The 21,494-nt window shown below is 36.6% G+C and overlaps 1 protein-coding gene across 2 annotated transcripts in view; it reads left to right on the top strand.

Moving 5' to 3' along the window:
• The window catches only part of lyn (LYN proto-oncogene, Src family tyrosine kinase), a 34,038-nt gene that overhangs the window by 5,884 nt on the left and 6,660 nt on the right, over positions 1–21,494 (top strand). The window contains exons 2-11 of one of the 2 annotated variants that reach the window (XM_088642423.1): positions 8,459–8,532; positions 9,934–9,991; positions 10,086–10,191; positions 11,842–11,940; positions 12,109–12,212; positions 12,579–12,728; positions 13,326–13,478; positions 15,932–16,114; positions 17,115–17,191; positions 20,702–20,855. In XM_088642423.1, the coding sequence (XP_088498549.1) occupies positions 8,464–8,532; positions 9,934–9,991; positions 10,086–10,191; positions 11,842–11,940; positions 12,109–12,212; positions 12,579–12,728; positions 13,326–13,478; positions 15,932–16,114; positions 17,115–17,191; positions 20,702–20,855 (1,153 nt within the window). In that variant the 5' untranslated portion in view covers positions 8,459–8,463. Of the gene's footprint in view, positions 1–8,458; positions 8,593–9,933; positions 9,992–10,085; positions 10,192–11,841; positions 11,941–12,108; positions 12,213–12,578; positions 12,729–13,325; positions 13,479–15,931; positions 16,115–17,114; positions 17,192–20,701; positions 20,856–21,494 lie in introns of both variants that reach the window. The other variant, XM_088642422.1, reaches the window with a different exon arrangement.

Below are 21,494 nucleotides of genomic sequence, written 5' to 3'. Positions count from 1 at the left end.
TTTTTGTATGATTTACTGCTCTTGCATAATAGTTTATATGTGCGTAGCAGGTGGCAGTAAGGCTCTTTGTGGAATTTTAAAGTATCATAGCTTGCAAACTGCAATCTACGAGGAGGGAGAAGGTGGATGATATAATGACTGCTGACACTAAGAGGCATCATCGTTTATCAGGGGCATTTATACAGGCCTCCTGGGAACATGGAGGGAAGATGCACCACAGCATACTGTACCTGTGAATTATGTTAACAAAATGTGCATAACAACTTAGCAATGTGAAAGGACTCTAGCTAATTAATGGTTATACTTTTACTTTAATTAATGAATTTACATCCTGGAACATCATTTTTGAATTTATGCTGTGTGTGAAAATGAGAAAGGACACAGTGAACAGCATTTCCACTGTCACTTGGGCATGTGTGTCTCATCAACAGCCAGACATCACTACCACTAAAGCCTCTCCCAACTCCAAGCAGCTGGTGTTCAGCAACAGTGGAAACATCCTCTATGCTTAAAGGCTAGCCTGTTTGCAAGGGAGACTTCAGTGCAGGAAGTGACATCACAATAATTGTTCTGTCCTGCACACTATGAATGTGGTTTCCTACACCTGGTTCATCCTGTCTCCCTTGTGCAAAGCACCTTCATAGTTTTATTTGTATTGTATAATGCATATTAGCCAGATAACTTACTGGTTATTTATTATTCTCTTGTTACCTTGTTCTTGCTACTTTGGAAACGTTTCAGTTTCATGTGGAAGTGTTGTTGCTAAGGGAAATAAACAACCAGTTAAATATGTCATGCATTTGAGCTGTAAATTCTCAGAAAGCCTTGTGTCAATGTAATGTTTAAAATTTCTCCATACATGTTCACATACAGCTCCAGGGAGAGCTATACTGTATGCTTTCAAGTACACATGAGGTAAAGGAAACACAATCACTTGGCAGAATCCCAAATGTTTCCAAACACAGTGTGTGAATTTAATACCTTGTTCATGTCAAGAGCTTAGTAAAACATGAGGGAGAACTTGAAGACCTAAGCCTGTCTTTAAAGGAGACTCTGACACATATTCTGTTTCCGTTTTCTGGTTTATTTTATTCAGCCATAAAGTCACCAAAAAAAAAAGCTTTCACAAAGGTATTACTGTTAATTTTGTATACTTACTAGCAGGGTTCCCCAGTGTGACCTAGTTTGGGTCTCTGAGGTCAACCGATTTGGTATTTGTCAATTGTATTTTTATATTCAAATGTTTACTATTTGCCAAGGAGATTCAGAAATTTTCCACTTCTAAATATGAAAATGTTACTGAACATCAAGAGTTTTTATTCTGTGACATAAAAATAGCGTGCTGTTCCTATTGTTTAAAAGCCAGAGTGACACCATAGAAACAGACTGACATACTAAAAATATGTATTTAGAACATGTATTTAAAAACTACAGCTGGAGCTTCCTCTTATTTAAAAAAAATGGTCACTGATTTTTTTTTCTCTGCAGTGATCTGAGCAATATATTAGCTCTGTTTTTAACACCAGTCTTGATGTGTTATTATGTTTCAATCTGGATCACAATTCGGAAGCAGTAAGGTGTAATTAGAGGCTTTGAAATTATAACTGCAATGTTGTGAGTCCGAATCCAAAGGAAAACACTTTCCTTGAACGGAGCGTCTCTCTCAGTATAATATTCCTCTGTAGAAGTCCAAACAAATTTATGCTACTTTAAAAAAATCACCAAACTAATACAGTACAATGAGTAGTGTAACACTGTTGGGACAAAAAAAATTATTTTATTATATAAGTCTGTAGTAAACAACAAAAAGGAATGTTTTCCCTTTAAATTTTATTGATTTTGATAAACATGCAACTAATGTACTGTACATAGATATGTTTTTTGCATCCTTTCTTAAATAGTCAACGAACTACAGTATTCGTTGCTCAAAATATATTTTTTCTTCTTTTACATCCTACCACACATTATACCTTTTAGCTATTTCAGTAATCTTCAACTTTTGTGTTGACTTTTTTCTTTTGCTGGTCTTTACTGCGGCTCTGCTAACTTGCTGCCAATCTTATTTTGCAAGGAATAACAACACCCAAGAATGAATGTATTTATTGTGAGTGCTTAGTCACCGTGAGATTTGAATTAACCCGTTTAGCTGAGGAACAGCCCCTTGACAATTGAACCAGGAGGCTGGGACCCCCATGCAGGGAGAGCCAAGGGGGGCTGCAATGGTGCAGATGTTTTGGATGAGCGATGCAAAAGACGAATGCGAAGGAGAAAATGTTTGCTTATGATATCTTTATATATTTAAAAGGGTTCTGTCCAAAGCTGTAAAAAGCTTCTGTGCACAGAACTAGTGTCCAGTGGACGAGTTAATAAAAAACTTCACAAATACAGAATACTCAACAACATATTGCCCTCCATTTCTGTATTTGAGTCACATTGTATACAAAACTGCGATAAACTAAGCACGTTCTGTCGAGGTTGCACAGTTCCAATCTTCAGTGTCGTATACTGTACAAATATACGGTACTTACAATATTTTTTTCTTTTTAAATGGCAAATCTAGCCCATAACATTTGACCATTAATACAACTGCATATTAAACATTGGTAAGTTGTCTGTTCTGACTGTAATCTGTGAAATGTGTTTGGATTTTATTTTGTAATTATTCATTCACTTGCCCTAAACCAGGTCCAATGTCAGTATCTCTATCAAATATTGTGAGATGTGTGCCGTGGGGAAAGCGGTGGACTTGAGCTGACCAGTCTCCTTTCCTTGCGACGCAATGGAAGGCCTCTGTCCTCCGACAGGCTTCTGTGAGGTTATGTAACAAGAGTAGCTCTGGTCTTTGCCCTGGGTCCATCGTGGTCATTCTCTGGCTCAGAGTGTGTGCAGCACTGCTCCTTAGACGAGTGGTTCCTAATCCTGTTCCCGGAGAAACACTGTGTCTCCTGGTTTTCATTGCAGCTAAGCTCTAAATCTCCATTACTGTGTTAAGTACCAGTAAATGTCCATTACACTCCAAGCCAGTGTTAATAAATACACAGTAAATAAATAAATGCAGACAAGTAACAGGTGCAAGGCAGTATACATCCTGGAGAGGATGCCAGTCCTTTGCAGGGCATATACATGTACAGGCACAAACTCAGATAGAGACACACACATTGCCAAAATGTTTTCCTAGAATCCAGTTTACCTACCAGAATGTCTTTGGACTGTGGGACGACACCAGAGGCCCTGGAGGAACATACAAACTCCACACAGACAGCACTCCAGGTCCTTAGGGCTGCGAGGCAGCAATGCTCACCACTGCATCACCATGCCGCCCCCTTCTTTCATTTCATATACGTCCCACAAAAAAGGAAAAGCACAGCGTTTTCCTTAAATCACTAATCATAATTCAGAACTTGTAAATAAACACCAGGGACTGTTTTCAAAAGGGAACTCCACCCAGTGTTGTTCAGCCATGTCAAAACTTAGTGTAGAACAGTATGTATGCCTATATAATGCACAGTGAAAACAGGTCTTGAAAACTGGACTAATTGTGTAGTGGCCCCTTTCGAAATTCACAATTCGCCGAGTCCCCCTTTTTTCTCCATAAAACAATTTTCCTCGTGGTACAGTGGCCAGCCTGAGACGCTGCAAATGGCTACATTTACGCTTGAAATCACCAGCCATTACACATAACACAGGGAAACCCCCTACCATTTTTCATTTTCTCATACTGTACCATGCGATTGATTTCTGAATTTTGTACTCAACTGAAGTCATTAGACCTTGTTATTTGTGAGTCCTGTCTAGTTTTGGGCAAGTCTGTTTTTTTTCTTGGTTGATGCTGAGCTTTTGTACAAAGATTATGATCTTTTGTGAAAAACAAGGACAGTCTTGTAGGGTATCTGCTTCACTGAAAGCACATCTGCCTTATAAGACCACAGAAATGGATCAACAGGGTGCGAAAGAAGAATAACTTCTAACTGAATGTCAATTGCATAAAGATGAAAAATTCAGACTGTACAATTGTGGAGCCATATACAGTTTCCACCTTGTTGTTATGCAGGTCACAACATATACAAGTAGTTCTGTTACCATTTGTTACATGTGGAATGGGGTGAAGCTAGTTGTGTGCAGGCTGTTCTGCATTCAGCAGGAAGTCAAATCTTTAAATTTACTTCAACTGTAAATCACCAGTCTGTTTCATTTGCTGTCTGTGTTCTCAGTCCTGCAGGTGTGTCAGTGATAGAGCACTGGTGTGTGAACCAGACCACTAAAAAATGCCTTTAAAAACAAAAATAATAGCTATTCAAATAGGCACAGGGCACATGATTCAACCAACACTGTATTTTAAATTTTGAAAAAAATGTTTTTCCTTACCAAGTACCACTCGACCTCACAAAGAGCCCTCTTGTCGTTTATTACCAAAGTCAAATAAAACTGAACTGATAGCGTTAACTTACAGTAAATGACCTGTGCTATAATCGTCCTATTAACACCTCACAAAGCAAACACCTTAGCAATGAACATTTACTTGTGGTGACTATGAAATAAGATAATAAATTAAATATGATAAGAAATAATAATATAAAATTATCGGTGGCCAACAAAAAACCCCAAAGTACTGCATATGGTCTTGACCTGTTATGATTGTCTTTTAATATTGACCAAGTCTTTAAAGAGCCTATACGAAAGGTAAAATCTTTTTGTATAAATCACAAAGGGTTTTGTATAAATCAAATAGGTTTATTTGCAGTATTGTAAGTGTATATTTTAAGACATTGGTAAAAGTAAACAGGGCAGCATTACTTATTTGTTAGTTTCATTAGTGGGTGCTTGTAATATGAATGCTTCAGCACTGACAGTAGGAAACACCCTGACCTTCTCTATATTGCACACAAATGTTTTCAAGTTGAGTAGATTTAGAAATTAAATATGGAACCAGTTTCTTTGACAAAGATGATGACCATCATTATAATTCTTAAAATACATGACTGTGTGGGTTATTTTATTCATATCTTTCAAATCTTTGAAACTTCAAAGGCTGACAGTCCAATAATTTGCAGCCTGTTGGAATTGAGCCAGATCTTTTAACATTGCAACTGATTGATGTTGTCCATTGAATGTATTGTTGTAGATTGAAGTTGCCTATTTAAATCACAATAATAAAGCATTTATTTACATGAGTGGACATTTACTGGTACTTAACACACCAAAACATCAACTTGATTGTCTCAGGCTGTTTCCTAACATTCCAGTGTTTAGAATTTCTGAGACCCAACTTGCTTAAAGTAACAGTGTAATTGGATCTTACATTGAGTTTCTGAGCAAGAAGAAAGATTTTTATTTGTTTAAACATGCCTGACTTCCTTATTACTCTCTACTCCCATAGCTGAGTTATAAGATGGTTTGTATCTAATTTGTATCAGGACATGTGAACTTTGCACTGATGTAGTTGTAATAGTTTTGGAAATGGTTTCTTTTATCTTGCAAAAATCTATTTTTAGCCATTTTGTAGAAAGTTTAAAAAAGTTCTGTTTGAACACTATACAGTATTGTTGCATCATTTTTTTCTTATGAAGAAAATAATGCACAGTGTCATTTATTCAGTATGTTAGGTTAAAGGCAGGTTCAGTGTTTCTTTTTGCATTTTTATCTTCTGTAATGTTCTTTATCAAAAAGAATTATCAATTGGAATGACAGAAAAGAAACATATGTGGTTGTATATCATAAATCAGAAGGGAATGTACAGTCATAGGAATATACAGTAATGCTTATATCAGTAGTCTTTAATAATGTATAATCTGCCTTTCTTAACACTTTTCTGGTGATCATGTATTAAAATGAGAAAAAATATCTTTATCACAATAACCTGATCTCATGTGTAACCTTTCTTTGGAATATTAATACATAAATGTAACTTTCTCATACTTTATTTTGCACACAAATATTGTTCTAGAATCTTGGTAAATACAGTAAATTGGTCTTAAGAATTATGTAGGTTTTAAGAAAAGAATACTGTAGGTAACTTGTTTAGAAGAAGCCACAATACACAACCCATTAGTTTAGTGAATTTTATTTATGTAATTATTCAGTAATGCATTCTCATTGATATGAATGACAGTTTATAAGATACTTCATTCAATTAAGAGCAAATGCCTAGAAGGATCAGATGCAATATAAATCTGTCCATACCTATTGCATCCTTTTAACATAATTAAAATGAGTAAACAAAGCAAGATAAATGAACAATAACTTTTGAATGTGCCAATCAAGGGGGAATATTGCATGTAGGTCCTTGTTAAACAATTGCAACAAGTTGAAATTTTAACAGCCAGTGTTAATAATCCAGTCCAGTGAAGTGAACTCTCTCAGTATGCTGCATAATCACACCTAGAGTCAATCTTATATTAGCTGACCTTTCCTTCTATATCTTCCTCATTTTTGGTTCTAAGCATAGTGTCATTGATTCTGTATTAGCATTTCATCTTAGATTTCTGAGTCTAATTTTTACATTACTTTCTTCTGGTTTAAAGGCTATTTTAAAATCCCATCCTGTCCAAAACTGTCCTGGTGAACAGTATCATATCATAAACCCTAAACGAGGTTCACAGTGCAGCTTTTCACTACAGACTGGAGAAATCCACTTACTGTATCTCACACGGTTAGCCTTTCAAGCTACAGATTTAAACATTTTGGAAGCCGCCATCACAATTTTTACTCATTTTGCAGAACAAAAATTATTGACAAATCAGATGCTCAGGTTCTTTGAGAATCTCTCCAAAGTATGTGAAAACTTTCCCTCAGTATTGGAGTAGTGGTACCATCATTTATAATGTCTGCAGTTCAGTCAAATTCTAATTCCGAACGAGATGGGACGACACAAGGAGACATTTTCCCGCTTGGCTGAGGAAATGGCCACAATTGGAATGAGCCAAAGAGTCTGCTACAAGGGTGAAGATGGAGTGGAGGCAGGGGTGCTAGAGACCATGTGAGTAAAGGGGACGCGGCACCTAAGTGGAAGTGCACGATAATTTAACAGCGAACAAATTAATAAGCAGAGAGATGCTTTCTTTTTTCGTTGGATCTATAATCCAATGAGTAATGAAATGCTCGAAGGTCTGTGGATCCAACTGAACATTAAATGGTGTTGTTGAAAAGACTTGCATGTGGAGGTCAAATTGTAGTCTTGTACTACCGCTTCTCTGCGCGTAAATGCTTCCTGACTGACTACGGCGCAACGCAAATCTTTCTAGCTTCCCTCCCGCCACCCCAACATCAGTATTGCAGCAGGTCTCCCTGCATTATTCCTCATAAGTAAAGGGGGGAATGTGATTTCTGACCAGGGCGGGCTGTCCTTTCCTCAGCGAGGCGAAGTTCAAGTCAAAGTATCAAGTGCGCTAGTGTAGCGGAGCTAGTTCGGATACGGTGACGTCACCGCCCTCCCTGCGCGCCGCAGGGACCTCGGCTGCCTGGCCTGAGGGAGGTCGCCTCAGGCTGGTTCCCTGTTGCATCACGCCGGAGACCCGGGTTCGCGCCCCAGCTGTTGTGGGATGAAACGGGTGGCGACGGTCACACTAGCACTTAATTCATCACCCCGTTTAGTCGTTATTAGAATTTGGCCAAACTGAAATAGCGCTCCTCCGTATTACGCGGCTGTTTTTACTGCATCATGGTGGATTAGTTTCTAATTCAAGCAAAGCCTTTCTTGTGAGATGAGTAACAGCGGCGCTGGAACACTTTCAAATAAAGTAACTTTCCTCTCCTTTTAAGAACACTCCAGAGCCAGAATTGTCATATGTACCACTAACACGAGTATAAATCCCCACCCGAAACAGAACAGCTTTCTTTGTTTCGCGTGTTTATAGTTTATAGTTTTAACAATGAAAATTAAGCACATTAATCAGTATATTAAGCAAGACTTTTAAGTAGCAATCCCAGAGAATAAGTAACATACTTAGTGTGTAAATCCATCTTGATGTATTTATTACTTTGATCATTTGAAAGTAATATACAGTAAATGAAAGAAACAAATGGCAGTTTTTTTTTCCTTAGAAACTACAGTATATGCACATTGATTGTAGATTTTTACATTTACACTTTAAAAATGATCAATTCAGATCTTGTTACTGTTTTGGAGTATATTCCTTGCTCTTTGTAAAATAACAATAATATAATATTATGCAATAATAATGATCTATATTCAGTAGCACTTAGCCCAGCATTTGAGTGAGTGAAAGGCACACTAACACTTGGCCTGTTTACACAATATTATAAAGGGAAAAGTGTATTTTGCCTTTTAAACTAAGGTTTAAAAAGCTTTCTTACTTTCATTAATTTTAATCTGCCAGAAAAAAATCAAAGTTACACACAAAACAGCATTTCTCCCATGCCACAATCCACTTCACTAACTGATTTTGGTTTTAATACTTTAATAGTATTTTTAATATTTTATGTTTTCTTTTCTTCATAGAAAATATGGGATGTAAAAAATCCAAGCTGACAGGCCCGGAGACTGGTGGTGGACTTGTGAAGAAAAACCAATCAGTACGTACTGATCGAACTATATATGTGAGAGATCCAACCTCCAATAAACAACATGCGATAGTAAGTAGTGAGTTATACTGGGGAGTGAATTATCCCCTCCAACAGTTTTGTAGTTAGGAAGATAATCTTCACTAACTCTGAACAGCACCTGTTTGAAAAGTCTAATTGCATGAGCTGGATTTCATTGTGAGAAAATGACCTCTGCATATTAATGATCTGCATGATGACGAAGTTCTTTAAACTATTCCGTTTTCTTTCCTTCCATGTTAGCCTGGTGTCTTTTTTGTCTTTTCTTAACTTCTGGGTAGTCATACATACATTGAGTTTATCTAAAAATGTTTGTTTACAGTAACTCTATACTCACACTTATGCTGTCTTTGAATCTTTTCTATTTGAAGTGTTGTCTTTGTGTGGTTTGTATGTTCTCTCTGTGCTCCGATTTCCTCCATAGTCTTAAAACATACTTGCAGGTTAATTGGCTTATGTGAAAATTGGCCCTGGAGTAAGTGGGTGCTTGTGCCTGTCTACCCTGTGATGGACTGGCGTCCCATCCAGGGTATATCCTGCCTTGCGCCCCTGGCTTGCTGGTAGGCTCCAGGTCCCCCCCAAACCTGAATTGGAAGAAGCCGATAAGATAATGGATGAATAATAAGTCTTTACTTATCATGTCCATGTGTTTGTTATAATATTTGCTGAATGATGACTGAAATTGTGTGTTAGTCAACTTCAGAACAACACTTAGGTCCCATTTGTCTGAATACTGATATACTGTACTAAATGTCACAGAGAAAATTGCATTTGGTGTTTGAAAAAATCTTGAAAAAATCATGCTATCTCATTCATGAGTTCCAGTAATAATATAGGTGAGATACTTTCCCTGAGTCTGAAAGGAAATCGCCCAGTAACCATGGAGATAATCCTGAGAATTACCCCTCTCGTGTTACTTATGGGAGATTTTGCTGATAAACCTGTTCACTGTAACTCTCAAATGATAATTATGGCTATGCAAGCCATTGAAAGGGATGGTTTCTTGAATGTATAGTGAGGATTTTTAGACATAAAATACTGTATTTTCAGTAAACAAGGGTGTAACGCTCTGCATTTTTCTTCACATGTTGCTCACATATGGCAAGATATGATTTTCTATTATGGAAGCAGTCTTGCAAGCTGTCGACTAAGATACTCGGATAATGCCGAAGCAGCATTTCTAGTTTGTAATGCAGGTTTCAAGTTACCAATACATTTCCACATGAAAGATAGCTGTGTAATACCCATTCACATATGAAAGATAGCAGGTCTGTGCGATACAGTGATACAGTACAGTAAGGTGGCGTGAAGAGTGCACTGTAACACTGCATCTCAACCATATTCTGGTTCTCAGTGGAACATGTTTTCTTATAGAATTCTTCAAACCCAGATAGTCGCCTACTGCCTGGCCAAGTATTTCAAAAACTTGAAGGTAAGGTTCTTTCTCTTGTTTACATTGGACATTTAACCACATTCAGTGAAGGAACATGAATATGCGGATCTTAAAAATATGTTTTCTCCAACAGAGCAACAGGAGACAGGGAAGATAGTGGTGGCACTTTACCCATATGAAGCTATTCATCAGGATGACTTGGGATTCAAGAAAGGAGAAAAACTTAAAGTGCTTGAGGAGTAAGTGTAGCAATTTAAATCATTGCCTTTATGTGTCAGTATGATAGTCGTACAGTATATTATAGCCATAACAATTCTTTACAGCACAGACTGAAGCAAATTGAACCTTCTTTGCTTTAAACTAATTTAACAATGTTTATGACAGAAAAAATATTTTGAAAGTACTATACTGCATTGCATTTCACTCCATAAACATTTTCCCAAACATGACTGTTGAATGATTTTGTTAAGTTAAATTTACATAGCTTTAACTCTGGAGAAGTCCAGTACAGTGTAATCTATCATTTCCACAAGTCTGGAGAACTGGATTATCACTGGTTATTTTAGCAATACAATCCTTTAATCACATAATTAAAAATATAGACCAGTCCAAGGAATAAAAATCATTTTTCATTGTTGCAAAAATTTCAATTATTATTACTTTTTAAAACTGTTTGTATTAAGTCATCATACTGTACTAACTTGAAGTTTTTTTATACATATATAAACCGTCTTCTCAATATGCAGAGTACAAACTAGAGTTCTTCCACCTAAATATACTTTAATTTGACTTGAATTAGAACTTCTCTTTTAAGATTATTATAGCACATTATGTTACTGTGGTTTAAACCATTTTTGTTATTGTGCTTGCTTCCTGTGTCAAAAATGATATTCTGTTAGACTGTACATTTGCTTTGCTGACTAAATGCTTTGCTTTAGGTCCTTGTTGAGTTTTTGAAGTACTTACTTATTGCATCAATTACAGTTATACTGTTTAGTATATGGGAAAAGATAAGTCTCAAATAACCCCAAACTATGTATTATTAACATTTCTTTTAACTTGAATTTACAAGTATAATTTTGAGTGGCACAAAATTGTTTTCCTAGGGAAATTGTTTAGAGTAGAAAATACAGATGAAGACATTTAAGAAACAACAAGTCATAGTGCGACAGAACACTCACCACACACCAGCTATCAGTGGGGAGCACAGTGATGATGCCAATTCAGAGATGGAGATTATTAGGAGGCCATGATTGGTAAAGGTCAGGGGTGAATCTGGCCAGGACACCAGGATAACACCTCTATTCTTTTTGAGAAACACTCTGGGATTTTTAATCACCACAGAGAGTCAGGACCTCAGTTTTACAGTATGTCTCATCCAAAGGACAGCGCCTTTTTACAGTATGTTGTCCCTGTCACTATACTGGGGCATTAGGACCCACACAGACCACAGGGTGAGTACCCCCTGCCCCACTAACACCTCTTCCAGCAGTAACCTTAGTTTTTCCCAGGAGGTCTTCCATCCAGGTACTGACCAGGCTCACACCTGCTTAGCTTCAGTGGGTTGCCAGTTGTGAGTTGCAGCGTGATATAAGTTCCCAATCGCTCAGTTAGGTGCCGAATGATTTCTCTGTAATCAGTTAGAAACTAACAGATACTAAAAGCTGACAGAGGTGGATTATATCCCAATCCTGGGACAGCAGAGAGAGAACTCTGGTAAGGCTGAAAAAAATTAACATCAGTATTGCAAACTGGGGGATATTTGCCTTCTCAAAGAGTACCATACAGTCTTCAGGGTCTTCTGATGTTTCTATCTATGCTGTTAGTTAAATAGTCATGTTTTAATATTTAACTGCTTATACTTATTTGGTCTTTGCTCATTGTTTCAGACATGGGGAATGGTGGAAGGCGAAGTCTCTCACAAGCAAGAAAGAGGGATTTATTCCCTCAAACTATGTTGCACAAGTCAACACCATGGAAACTGAGGAGTAAGTTGAGTGAAGTTACATTTCGTATGTGGGACTCCACTTCACTGTATCCCTGGGACAGACTGGGACAGGTTTCCTTTCCTTAAGTTGAATTTCCCCTTTTCTGAGCTTGTGCACGAGTGTTGAGAATCACTGCAGAAGTTAACTTTTTTTTTCTCTTTCATGTAGATGGTTCTTCAAAGAAATCACAAGAAAAGATGCTGAGAGACAGCTTCTAGCACCAGCAAATAAACTGGGATATTTTCTCATCCGAGAAAGTGAAACTTCAAAAGGTGCAAGTCTTGCAGCACACTATTTTAGGCTCACAGATTTTAGTTTTCAATTTACTCCGTCCTCTGTTCCCAGCCTTTATTGTGTTCTAAGTTTCTAAATTTTTCTGCAGTGCTGCATGCTGCAGATTATTTTTCAATAACACATTAGTGGTGACTGAAGAGAAGAATATTAGAAAGTTATAAACTAGAGGTGACCACTGTATATATACAGTAGCTGCATACATTTTTACCTCACTCATTTTTTAAATAGCTATCATTATGTGTTGTTTCATTTAATACAATATACATTTGTAGATTTTAAAAGTGTTGTAACCTGTTAAAAGATCTGTAAATGACAATGAAAAACCATGCTGTATTTGCCTTTAGGGAGTTACTCTCTATCAATCAGAGATATTGATGCCCAGGGTGCAGATGCAGTTAAACATTACAAGATACGGACTCTGGATAATGGAGGTTACTACATCTCTCCCAAAATTACATTCCCTGACATCACAAGCATGATAAAGCATTATCAGAGTAAGTCTTTTTTTTCTTTTCCTGTTCAGATGATTAACTGAATTCCAGTTGTTTGGAATTAAATGTGTCTTACATTGCTACAGTTGGTGACATGCAAATACATCTGTTTTTTCAGAAATAGGAAACAAATGAAATAATCTGTACACACTCTTTAAGAAGACCCCAGTTCTATAACAAGTACAATATTAAAGGGCCCTTTCTGAATTTACGTCTGCCAATTGTCCATCGGCAGACAGCACAAAGATACTCTGTAGTCTAAAATTTAAGCCACGCGATGTTATTTACTGTTGTTCACAGATTGCTTTCAAAAAGAATGCGTTGGTGAATTCAGTAACTGAATTTGTACAACAGATCTAGAGTCATTGCATCTGTTCACAATGGAAACGTTAAATCAGATTTAGTAACGTGGTAAAATGTCAAATGTTGATTGCAAGTATAGGCACTGACTCCCCTGCGACCCTATACTGGGTAACTCATTTAGAAAATAGACTAATGTAGTATGTGTAGTTGCCATTATTGTTCCTTTATCGGAATTACTTTTGAAAGTTGCCCAAATTCTAAACTGCAGAGTGCAGTAAACTTTGCTTGCTGTTTTAGAACAAGCTGATGGCCTCTGCAGAAAGCTGGACAAGCCTTGTGTTAAACCCAAAGCACAGAAACCTTGGGATAAAGATGCCTGGGAGATCTCGAAGGAGTCTATAAAGATGGTGAAGAAACTGGGAGCAGGGCAGTTTGGGGAAGTGTGGATGGGTGAGTGTACCTCAGACATGTCTTACAATATTCAGTGTATGTGTATATGTATTTGTCTTTGAATATTTTTCATCTAAAAGAAATCTATTAAACAGTCCGTAGTAAGTAAGGTTATGCTATTCAGAAGAAGCTGAATAGTAATGTTAGCAATTCAGACAATTCAACTCAAAAGAATACATTTGTGTCCAGTCGGAATAAAAGAATCAACATTTAAGGGCTGTCAGTATTTGCTATCCAAACGCACTGTTTAAAATAATTGAGGTCAGTATTATTCAGTAGAATGTTTTTGAGCCTGTGACTGGGAGGAACACCTGTCAGCTAAAAAACAGGCCCTGGAACACAGTTTCATATTTTAAAACAGTGAAATACTTTTTTTTTTTATTCTGAATCACTTTTAAAAAAATCTGGATCACCCTCTGTTTGTAAGAAGTAACTTTCAGAATTTAAAGTATGAATCTTACTGAGACCTTCTGAGACCCTTTTTAGTCTAATGGTATCCTCCTCTTGTTTCTGAGAAACTAATATTTACGTTCATGTGTGGATTGGCAGGCCTTTTAGTTATTTGAGAAGATACGATAATTAATTAGCATCTGCAGAAATTTAATTTAATGTATTAACTATACAGTTATAGACTACACTTACCAATGAAAACCCCATACGAGTCAAAACCAATTACATGCATTTAATGTCTGCCCCTGCTCCTGGAGAATCTCAATCCAGCGGTTTTAATAGGTTACCCTTTAACCAAATCCTTGGAACAACTTAATTGTGGTCAATTGCAGACGATTTTTTAAATTAAGTAATTTAGAGAGAATTTTGAGCAAAAATGTATCCATCAAGATCCACGATTCAGTAAATTGAGCACATTGAGTGTTCCCAGTCTTTTGAATCATCTAGGGTGACAGATATGTCTAATTTGAATGGGGCTTCCCAGGACCAAAGTTAGAGACCTTACATGTATCAGGTCACTATGACAGGGCTCAAAACACATATTCACTTACATAAGAAAATAGAGTGAGTAAATGTCATTAGTATTCATGCTTTATGATCACCCATGTTGCCCATGAATTCCAGGAAGTAACCAGTTTTGCAAATATACAAATGGTTCAGGGGATTTTGAGTTCAAGATGTTTCCTCTTGTTTATTTAGTCCCCTTGACGTTAGTTTCAAGTGAAATGCTTTCCTCTGCTCCGCGGTGAGGAAATCTGTGGACCGTGCAACTGCACAGTCTATTTCCTTTCTTACTTTTTCGCTCAGGCTTTTTTTTCTCTGGAAAACAAGAGACTTCACAATATAATATTCCCACGTAACTCCAAGGCCTCAAGGTGAGGTTTACACTTTAAATGTGAATGTGTGCCACTCATAAAACTAACATTCTAACGCATTTAGAAAATTATCTGCATATTATTTTTTCTAAACATATTAACCTACAGTACTTAATGTTTCTCTGAAGCAAATAACAGGTATACATTTGCTTATGTTTATATAAATGTCACTTGCACTAATTTATGTAAAAAACATGCTGTTTCAGGGGATTTGAATAAGTATCATTTTCATTGTACGATTGCTTAAGAACAGAGTTCCGTTTCCAGAAAACAAATAATGGCCAGTTCTATGTTACTGACAAAGCATGTAAAGTGTGGATCATTTTCTTAGCCTGCTTCCTGTTTTACTGTGCTGTAGCCACTGAAAGACAATGTAACCCAGTTAAATCCTTAGTTGCCAAGGACTTGCTGAATAACAAAGAAGGAACTAGACAAAGCCTGTTTTTATAATGTAGTTGTGTGCTGATGGCCATAAGTAAGGGACTGGACTTTAAACAGAACTGCATGTCCATACCTGTGCTGTATGCGGGCTGTGAATAGTGTAGTGGCTGAAAGTAAAGGCTAGTTGCCAGGTGATTTCTGTCTTGATACCAAGATCTTTCACTGTTGCATTTTTGTGCTCGGTCTAACACATGCAATGTATAGCAGAGATCCTGTTGCAAATAACTCTGTTTTAGCAATTGCCTCTGTGTAATCCACTCTCTTCCCCCACCCATCCTCTGTGTGCATCTGTGTGCGACTTAGAATACATCTAATCTCAATGACATTGTTACTTTGTGAATGTAAAGGAAGCACCAACATTTTCTGTTTTTCTGCTGATTATTGTGTTATATGTTTACAAAACTGTAAATAGCACAGACCACATTTATTACAAGCTGAAAGAGATGCTTTCTCTGAACTGCTTTTATTTAATCATTTTGTTCTTTTCTATTCATTGTATATATATTTTTTTATTTTTCTGTTTTAGAACAGTGTGGTCTGCTCTTAAAGGACAAGACCTTGACCTCCCCAAATGTTCTTGTTCATCGGAATTTTAATTAATTAATTAATTAATTAATTAATTTGCTTCATTCGTGATTTGTTAGAGCTGACTTTCTGAAGTGAGTGTTTCCCTTTCTTCTATTATAGCCTACTACAACAACACAACAAAAGTAGCAGTGAAAACCTTAAAGCCCGGGACCATGTCGGTAGAAGCATTCCTTGAAGAAGCCAACCTCATGAAAACACTTCAGCATGACAGATTAGTCCGACTTTATGCAGTCGTCACAAAGATCGAGCCCATTTATATCATAACTGAATACATGGCCAATGGTAAGTGATGTTGTCATAATAAAGGAACAAGTAATAGGTTTATTCCATGCTGTAAAAAGAAAGAAAACACAACGTTTCGGCTGTGGAGCCTTCTTCAAGTGTCTTGAAGAAGAACATTTGAAGAGGGCTCCACAGCCGAAACGTTGCGTTTTTCCAGCATGGAATAAACCTATTACTTGGTCCTTTGCAGCCTACGCATGCTGGCGCAGCTTCCCACCTTGTCATAATATATGGAAGTAATCAGTTCAATCAGAGATAGGCCTTATTAGGATTTTGTAAATGCGAATGAGAGAACGAGAACTTTATTAAAAATAAAAATGTCATTTCAGCATCATTAAGGTACTTCAGTCGTTGTTTTTACCTTTATTTCTTTTTTCCTAAATATACAGTACCCATTTTCTCAAGTGCTTGTTTCAGTAGTACCTCAAAAAACTTCTTTATGCTGTGTAACTTAACTGCATATCCATATTCCTACCGTGTGACAGTGTAGTGGTGGTTGGTGCTGATGCCTAGCTGTGACTAGGGATTTAATTCAGCCTTGGGTTCCTGTGAAGTTTGTAGGCTCATTCCACGTGTTCTTTCAGGTTTTCTCTGGGTAATCTAGATAGTTTACACCTCCAGAAGACATGTGGAATAGACATTAGGGTTCAGTTCCTAAGCCCCATGAGAGAGGGAGCAGAGAACCTCACCTCATTACTGATTGCATAGATAGATACTTTTCTGTCCTTCCCTTCTTATATCAAAATGTTATTATAAACTATATAAAAGAATATATTATAAACTAAAAAAAACATTCTTAATATTACCACAGAACATGCTAAGATATTATAAATAAAACATGTCTCATCTTCTCTTTTTTAGCAAAAATATTGGTTACCATGATTAATTTCTTTTTCACGTGAGAGAAATCAAAATAAGATTTCTTTACTTAAAAAAAGTATCAGTGTAGTTGATTGCAAAACCATTCTGCTTGACGTGTTTTATGTTCTTTCTCTTTCAGGCAGCTTGCTAGATTTTTTAAAAAGTGAAGCTGGAAATAAAGTACAGCTACCGAAGCTCATAGATTTTTCTGCTCAGGTAAGAAATCATATTTTAGTTGTTTCTTAAAATATAGGGCACATAATATAGTAGAGCCATTTTGAACACTCTGAGTGAAATAGCCAAGAAAGTTCCTATTTTAAAAGAAGTGTTTCACAAAGAGAAGCTTGTGATGTCAGTTTTTCCATTGGTAAACCAAAAAGAGGAACATCAATTTGCACAATTGTATTTCTAGTTATTTTATGATTCGTCCAGCCTTGTTATTACAGAATAATTGTTTGTAAAGGGGATGAAAAGTCCATTTTAAACATCGGTATCTGAAGAGCAAATGAAATTAAAAATGGAAATATGATAAATTAGATGTATTCCTTTTTAATAAAGAAACCCTTATGCCCCAAAAAGGCATTACCACCTATCTGTTATGAAAACATAATTATGAAGAGTCTATACATTTTGTCAGAAAATACATGATGAAGTCAAATTCCCTGCTCCTGTTTGGTGTTGCAGAATGAAAAAATAGCAGACATTTAAACCCAAAAGATCAATATACTGTAGTTATACCAGTGTTACAACCCTGCATTTATTTTCATAAACCTTTAGTTATGAAGATTTTAAAGCAGTTATATCTGCACCAAAATGGATTTATAGTGCACTTGTCGTTCACTTAAAGGGACCTAATTACCAGTTTCATTATAATCTTATAGGCTAGTCATAGGGAATAAATTGTAGGTTAGATCATAACTAATCTAGTCATTCAAGTTACTGTAGATCATACTCCACTTATAACTCAGTTTAATTTAGTTTTCATTTGGTTTTGCAACATGGAATTGCCACAGTACAGTATCTGTGGGAATTGTGGTGAGATTCAGAGCTTCCTTTCTTGCAATTAGTCAGTGGAGAGTAGTCTTTGGCTAGGATTGAGTTAATTTAGTATGCCAGTGGACGTCTGCAGATTTTTTTGCAAGGGTTCTGTCAAAGGTGTAGAGGTTGCAGTCTGTGTTTTGTCAACATCTCCCATCCATTGGAAAGGGTTACTCATCACCAGCCAGAGGCAAAGGTGACTGAGGTACAGGAGAGACGGGGCAGAGGAGTGGGTTGGTAGAGCTAAGCAAGGATTATAGTGTGAACTTTAAACGGAAGACAGTAAGCTTACAGTAAGTCTTCGCACAACATAAAGCATTTGCAGCTTTTACAATAATAATAATAATAATAATAATAATAATTAATAATTGCTTACACTTATATAGCGCTTTTCTGGACACTCCACTCAAAGCGCTTTACAGGTAATGGGGACTCCCTTCCACCACCACCAATGTGCAGCATCCACCTGGATGATGCGACGGCAGCCATATTGCGCCAGAACGCTCACCACACATCAGCGATCAGTGGGGAGGAGAGCAGAGTAATGAAGCCAATTTATAGAGGGAGATTGTTAGGAGGCCATGATTGATTAAGGCCGATGGGGAATTTGGCCAGGATGCCGGGGTTCACCCCTACTCTTTTCGAGAAACACCCTGGGATTTTTAATAAGAAGATGAGCTTTTGATTTAAATTTCTGTAGGTGTGTTCTATTTTTTTCATGAGTCTACTCTGATATAGGATCTGTCACATACTGTATGCAGTATAACAGCAAATGTTTGGGAGAAAAGACAACAGCCAATATCAGTCAACCTCAAGTGCTCTAAACAGAAATCATTCATCCAGGGGGTTGGCCCTCAGCCAATCAGGTTAAGGCAAAAAATGTACAAACACTTAATAAACATTCTCAATACACTAAATTATAGTGTGTTATATTACATCAGTAATGGTTTCTCTTAATTATAGTGAAACCAGTATTGGTACAATATTTTATTTTTTTTCCTTTTTTGGTCCAAAAAGGACCAGGTTTGTTTTTCTCTTTATAACACACCAACACAGTTAGTATAAAAAAGCTTGTAAATACATTTTTAATTTTAGAATCTTACAATTCAGTAAATGCAGATAATAGGAGATTATGTACAATGATAAGGGGTTGTGTAAATAAACTGGACTGTTTGAGCCATTCTGCCAGGCCATTATTCACTGATGAGAAACTGGTAATTGCTTTTACTCACTAAGCACATTCTACTCTGTCCAAATGCTCGTTACTTTTTTAGTCTTTAACCATTCTGTATAGCAGCTTGACTTTTGCAAAAGGAAGATCTTTTTATAGAACTAGGCTAATGAACTTTGACAGCATTTCAAAGAGTGCTACAACAACTGTCATTCGTTTTACGTTTATAAAGCACTTTGCTGCAGAGTTGATAAAAGTTCACTTCAAATGAGCAAACTTTTGCAGTGTAGGCTTAAATAAATAAGTACATAATGGGTAGGTACACTATTTAGAATTACAAAAACAGGAGTAAAGATTTATTCAATAATTCTGTTAATGATGTCTTAAAAATATTTTTAATGTCTGAATACCGTGTATTCAATTTACCGAAAAGCAGACCTGAAAGAGGACATGATATTTCTCATGACACATTGAAACCCAGATGAAATTTTCTTAGTGTATACAACTCCTATAATTAGAATGTCACTTCTCTTTTTTGTTGGATTTATGGTGAAATTAATTCTAAAATGTGTTTGGTGCTGTTGACCTGCAGTAAGGTTATATTGATTATGTTTTCTCTTAATCGTTAATATTCTTTCTTAAAATGCATTTCCATTTGGAATTGCAAAGTTATCAGCCCCCTTAACTAACTGTATCGGAATTGAAAGGAAATTTATTTAAGACCTTAAACGACTTCAGAGCATAGTCAGAAACAATATATATATATACAATATATATCTGTGATTGTTTAAGAGCTTAGATTAGAATTCACATCCAGCGATCCAGAGACAAAAACATACCCAGCGACTCACAGTAACTTCTGCTGTTATTAAAGTCACTTTCATCAGTTCTTGCAGGCCTCTTTGTGTATGTGTACAGTGCTGTAAAGTCATCAGCATTGGTCAATATTAATACCAAGTATCACCACCTTTGGTATAATGCTCAGCGTGTCCAGGACACTGTTTCTGAATTTTATCTCCTGCTGAATCAGCTTCTATTTCTCTTTACATTTTTAACTTTTAAGTTGGTGTTGTCAGTTACAGAAAGCAGCAAATCGTAGATGTTTTGTGTTTTGGGGTGGCTGATCTGTGGACATCTCCAGTCCCCTGCTATGCCAAGTGAAAAAAAGCACTTTACCCAGATGTGATCCTGGTGTTTCAAATTAACCTTTTAAATGAATTGTCAAATTTTTTGCAGTTTCAATTTTGGTATAAGAACTGTTTTGTTTTGCTTTCTTTTTTCTTTGTCTAATTGGATCAATAATGTTCTTTGTGACAGAAAATGAAAAAAAAACTGCTAAAATGGGCTAGTCATTGTTGAAATTGTTGTATTATTGAGTGAGATGACTAAAGCATCCTAATGCCATGTAAATCCTGGCCTGTTTATCTTTGTCAATAGGTGAATCAAGGAAGTTTGTTGAATTACAGCAGATATGTAAATATATGAATGCAAGAACACTCACTATGGCTTTGTTGCAGATCGCTGAAGGGATGGCATACATTGAAAAAAAGAATTATATCCACCGGGATCTCAGAGCAGCAAATGTGCTTGTTTCTGAGAGTCTGCTGTGCAAAATTGCTGACTTTGGCTTAGCACGTGTTATTGAGGATGACCAGTATACAGCAAGGGAAGGTAAGACTAAGTAGTGCAGAAACTGGTTAAAGAAGAATTTGGAATGTTCTGCAAAACATTCAGTTTTCCAGCATTAACCATAAGTATTCAAGTTATTGTAAGATGGATTTCCTATTATTAATGAGAAATTTCACTGGACAAAAAACTTTGAAGCTTTGTAATGTTTAATGTTTTCATGGTTTTATGTATGTAAAGTATTAATTAGTGTTGGCAATATCGGAAATCCAGGTGGCACAGAATCCCAGTTATAAACAATGCTGCCTCACAGTGCTTGGGCCCTCGGCTGTCTGTGTGGAGTTTGTATGTTCTCCCTGTGTTTGCGTGGGTTTCTTCCAGGTGCTCCACTTTCCTCAAAAGACATACTGGTAGATTGATTGGCTTCTTGGAAAATTAGCCCTAGTGTCAGTGAGCGTGTGTCTGTGTGTGCCCTGTGGTGGACTGGTGTCCCATGCAGGGTATACTACATAGCTAAAGCTTCCTTTTCCTGAGAACATCATTCATGAGTTCAATGAATACAGAATATATTCTGAAATATTCTTCCATTAATTCTATAATAATATAAATACTTCTTAAGAATGCTCAATCAAATACATTTAATTCAGCAATAATGACATGACATAGAACCATTTATCTAGTCCT

Source organism: Lepisosteus platostomus, chromosome 8 (assembly GCF_059453375.1).
Source record: "Lepisosteus platostomus isolate fLepPlt1 chromosome 8, fLepPlt1.hap1, whole genome shotgun sequence".
In the NCBI taxonomy this organism is placed as follows: Eukaryota; Metazoa; Chordata; class Actinopteri; order Semionotiformes; family Lepisosteidae; genus Lepisosteus; species Lepisosteus platostomus.
The sequence above is the reverse complement of the archived record's forward strand: the minus strand, read 5'-3'. Positions and strand labels throughout refer to the sequence as shown.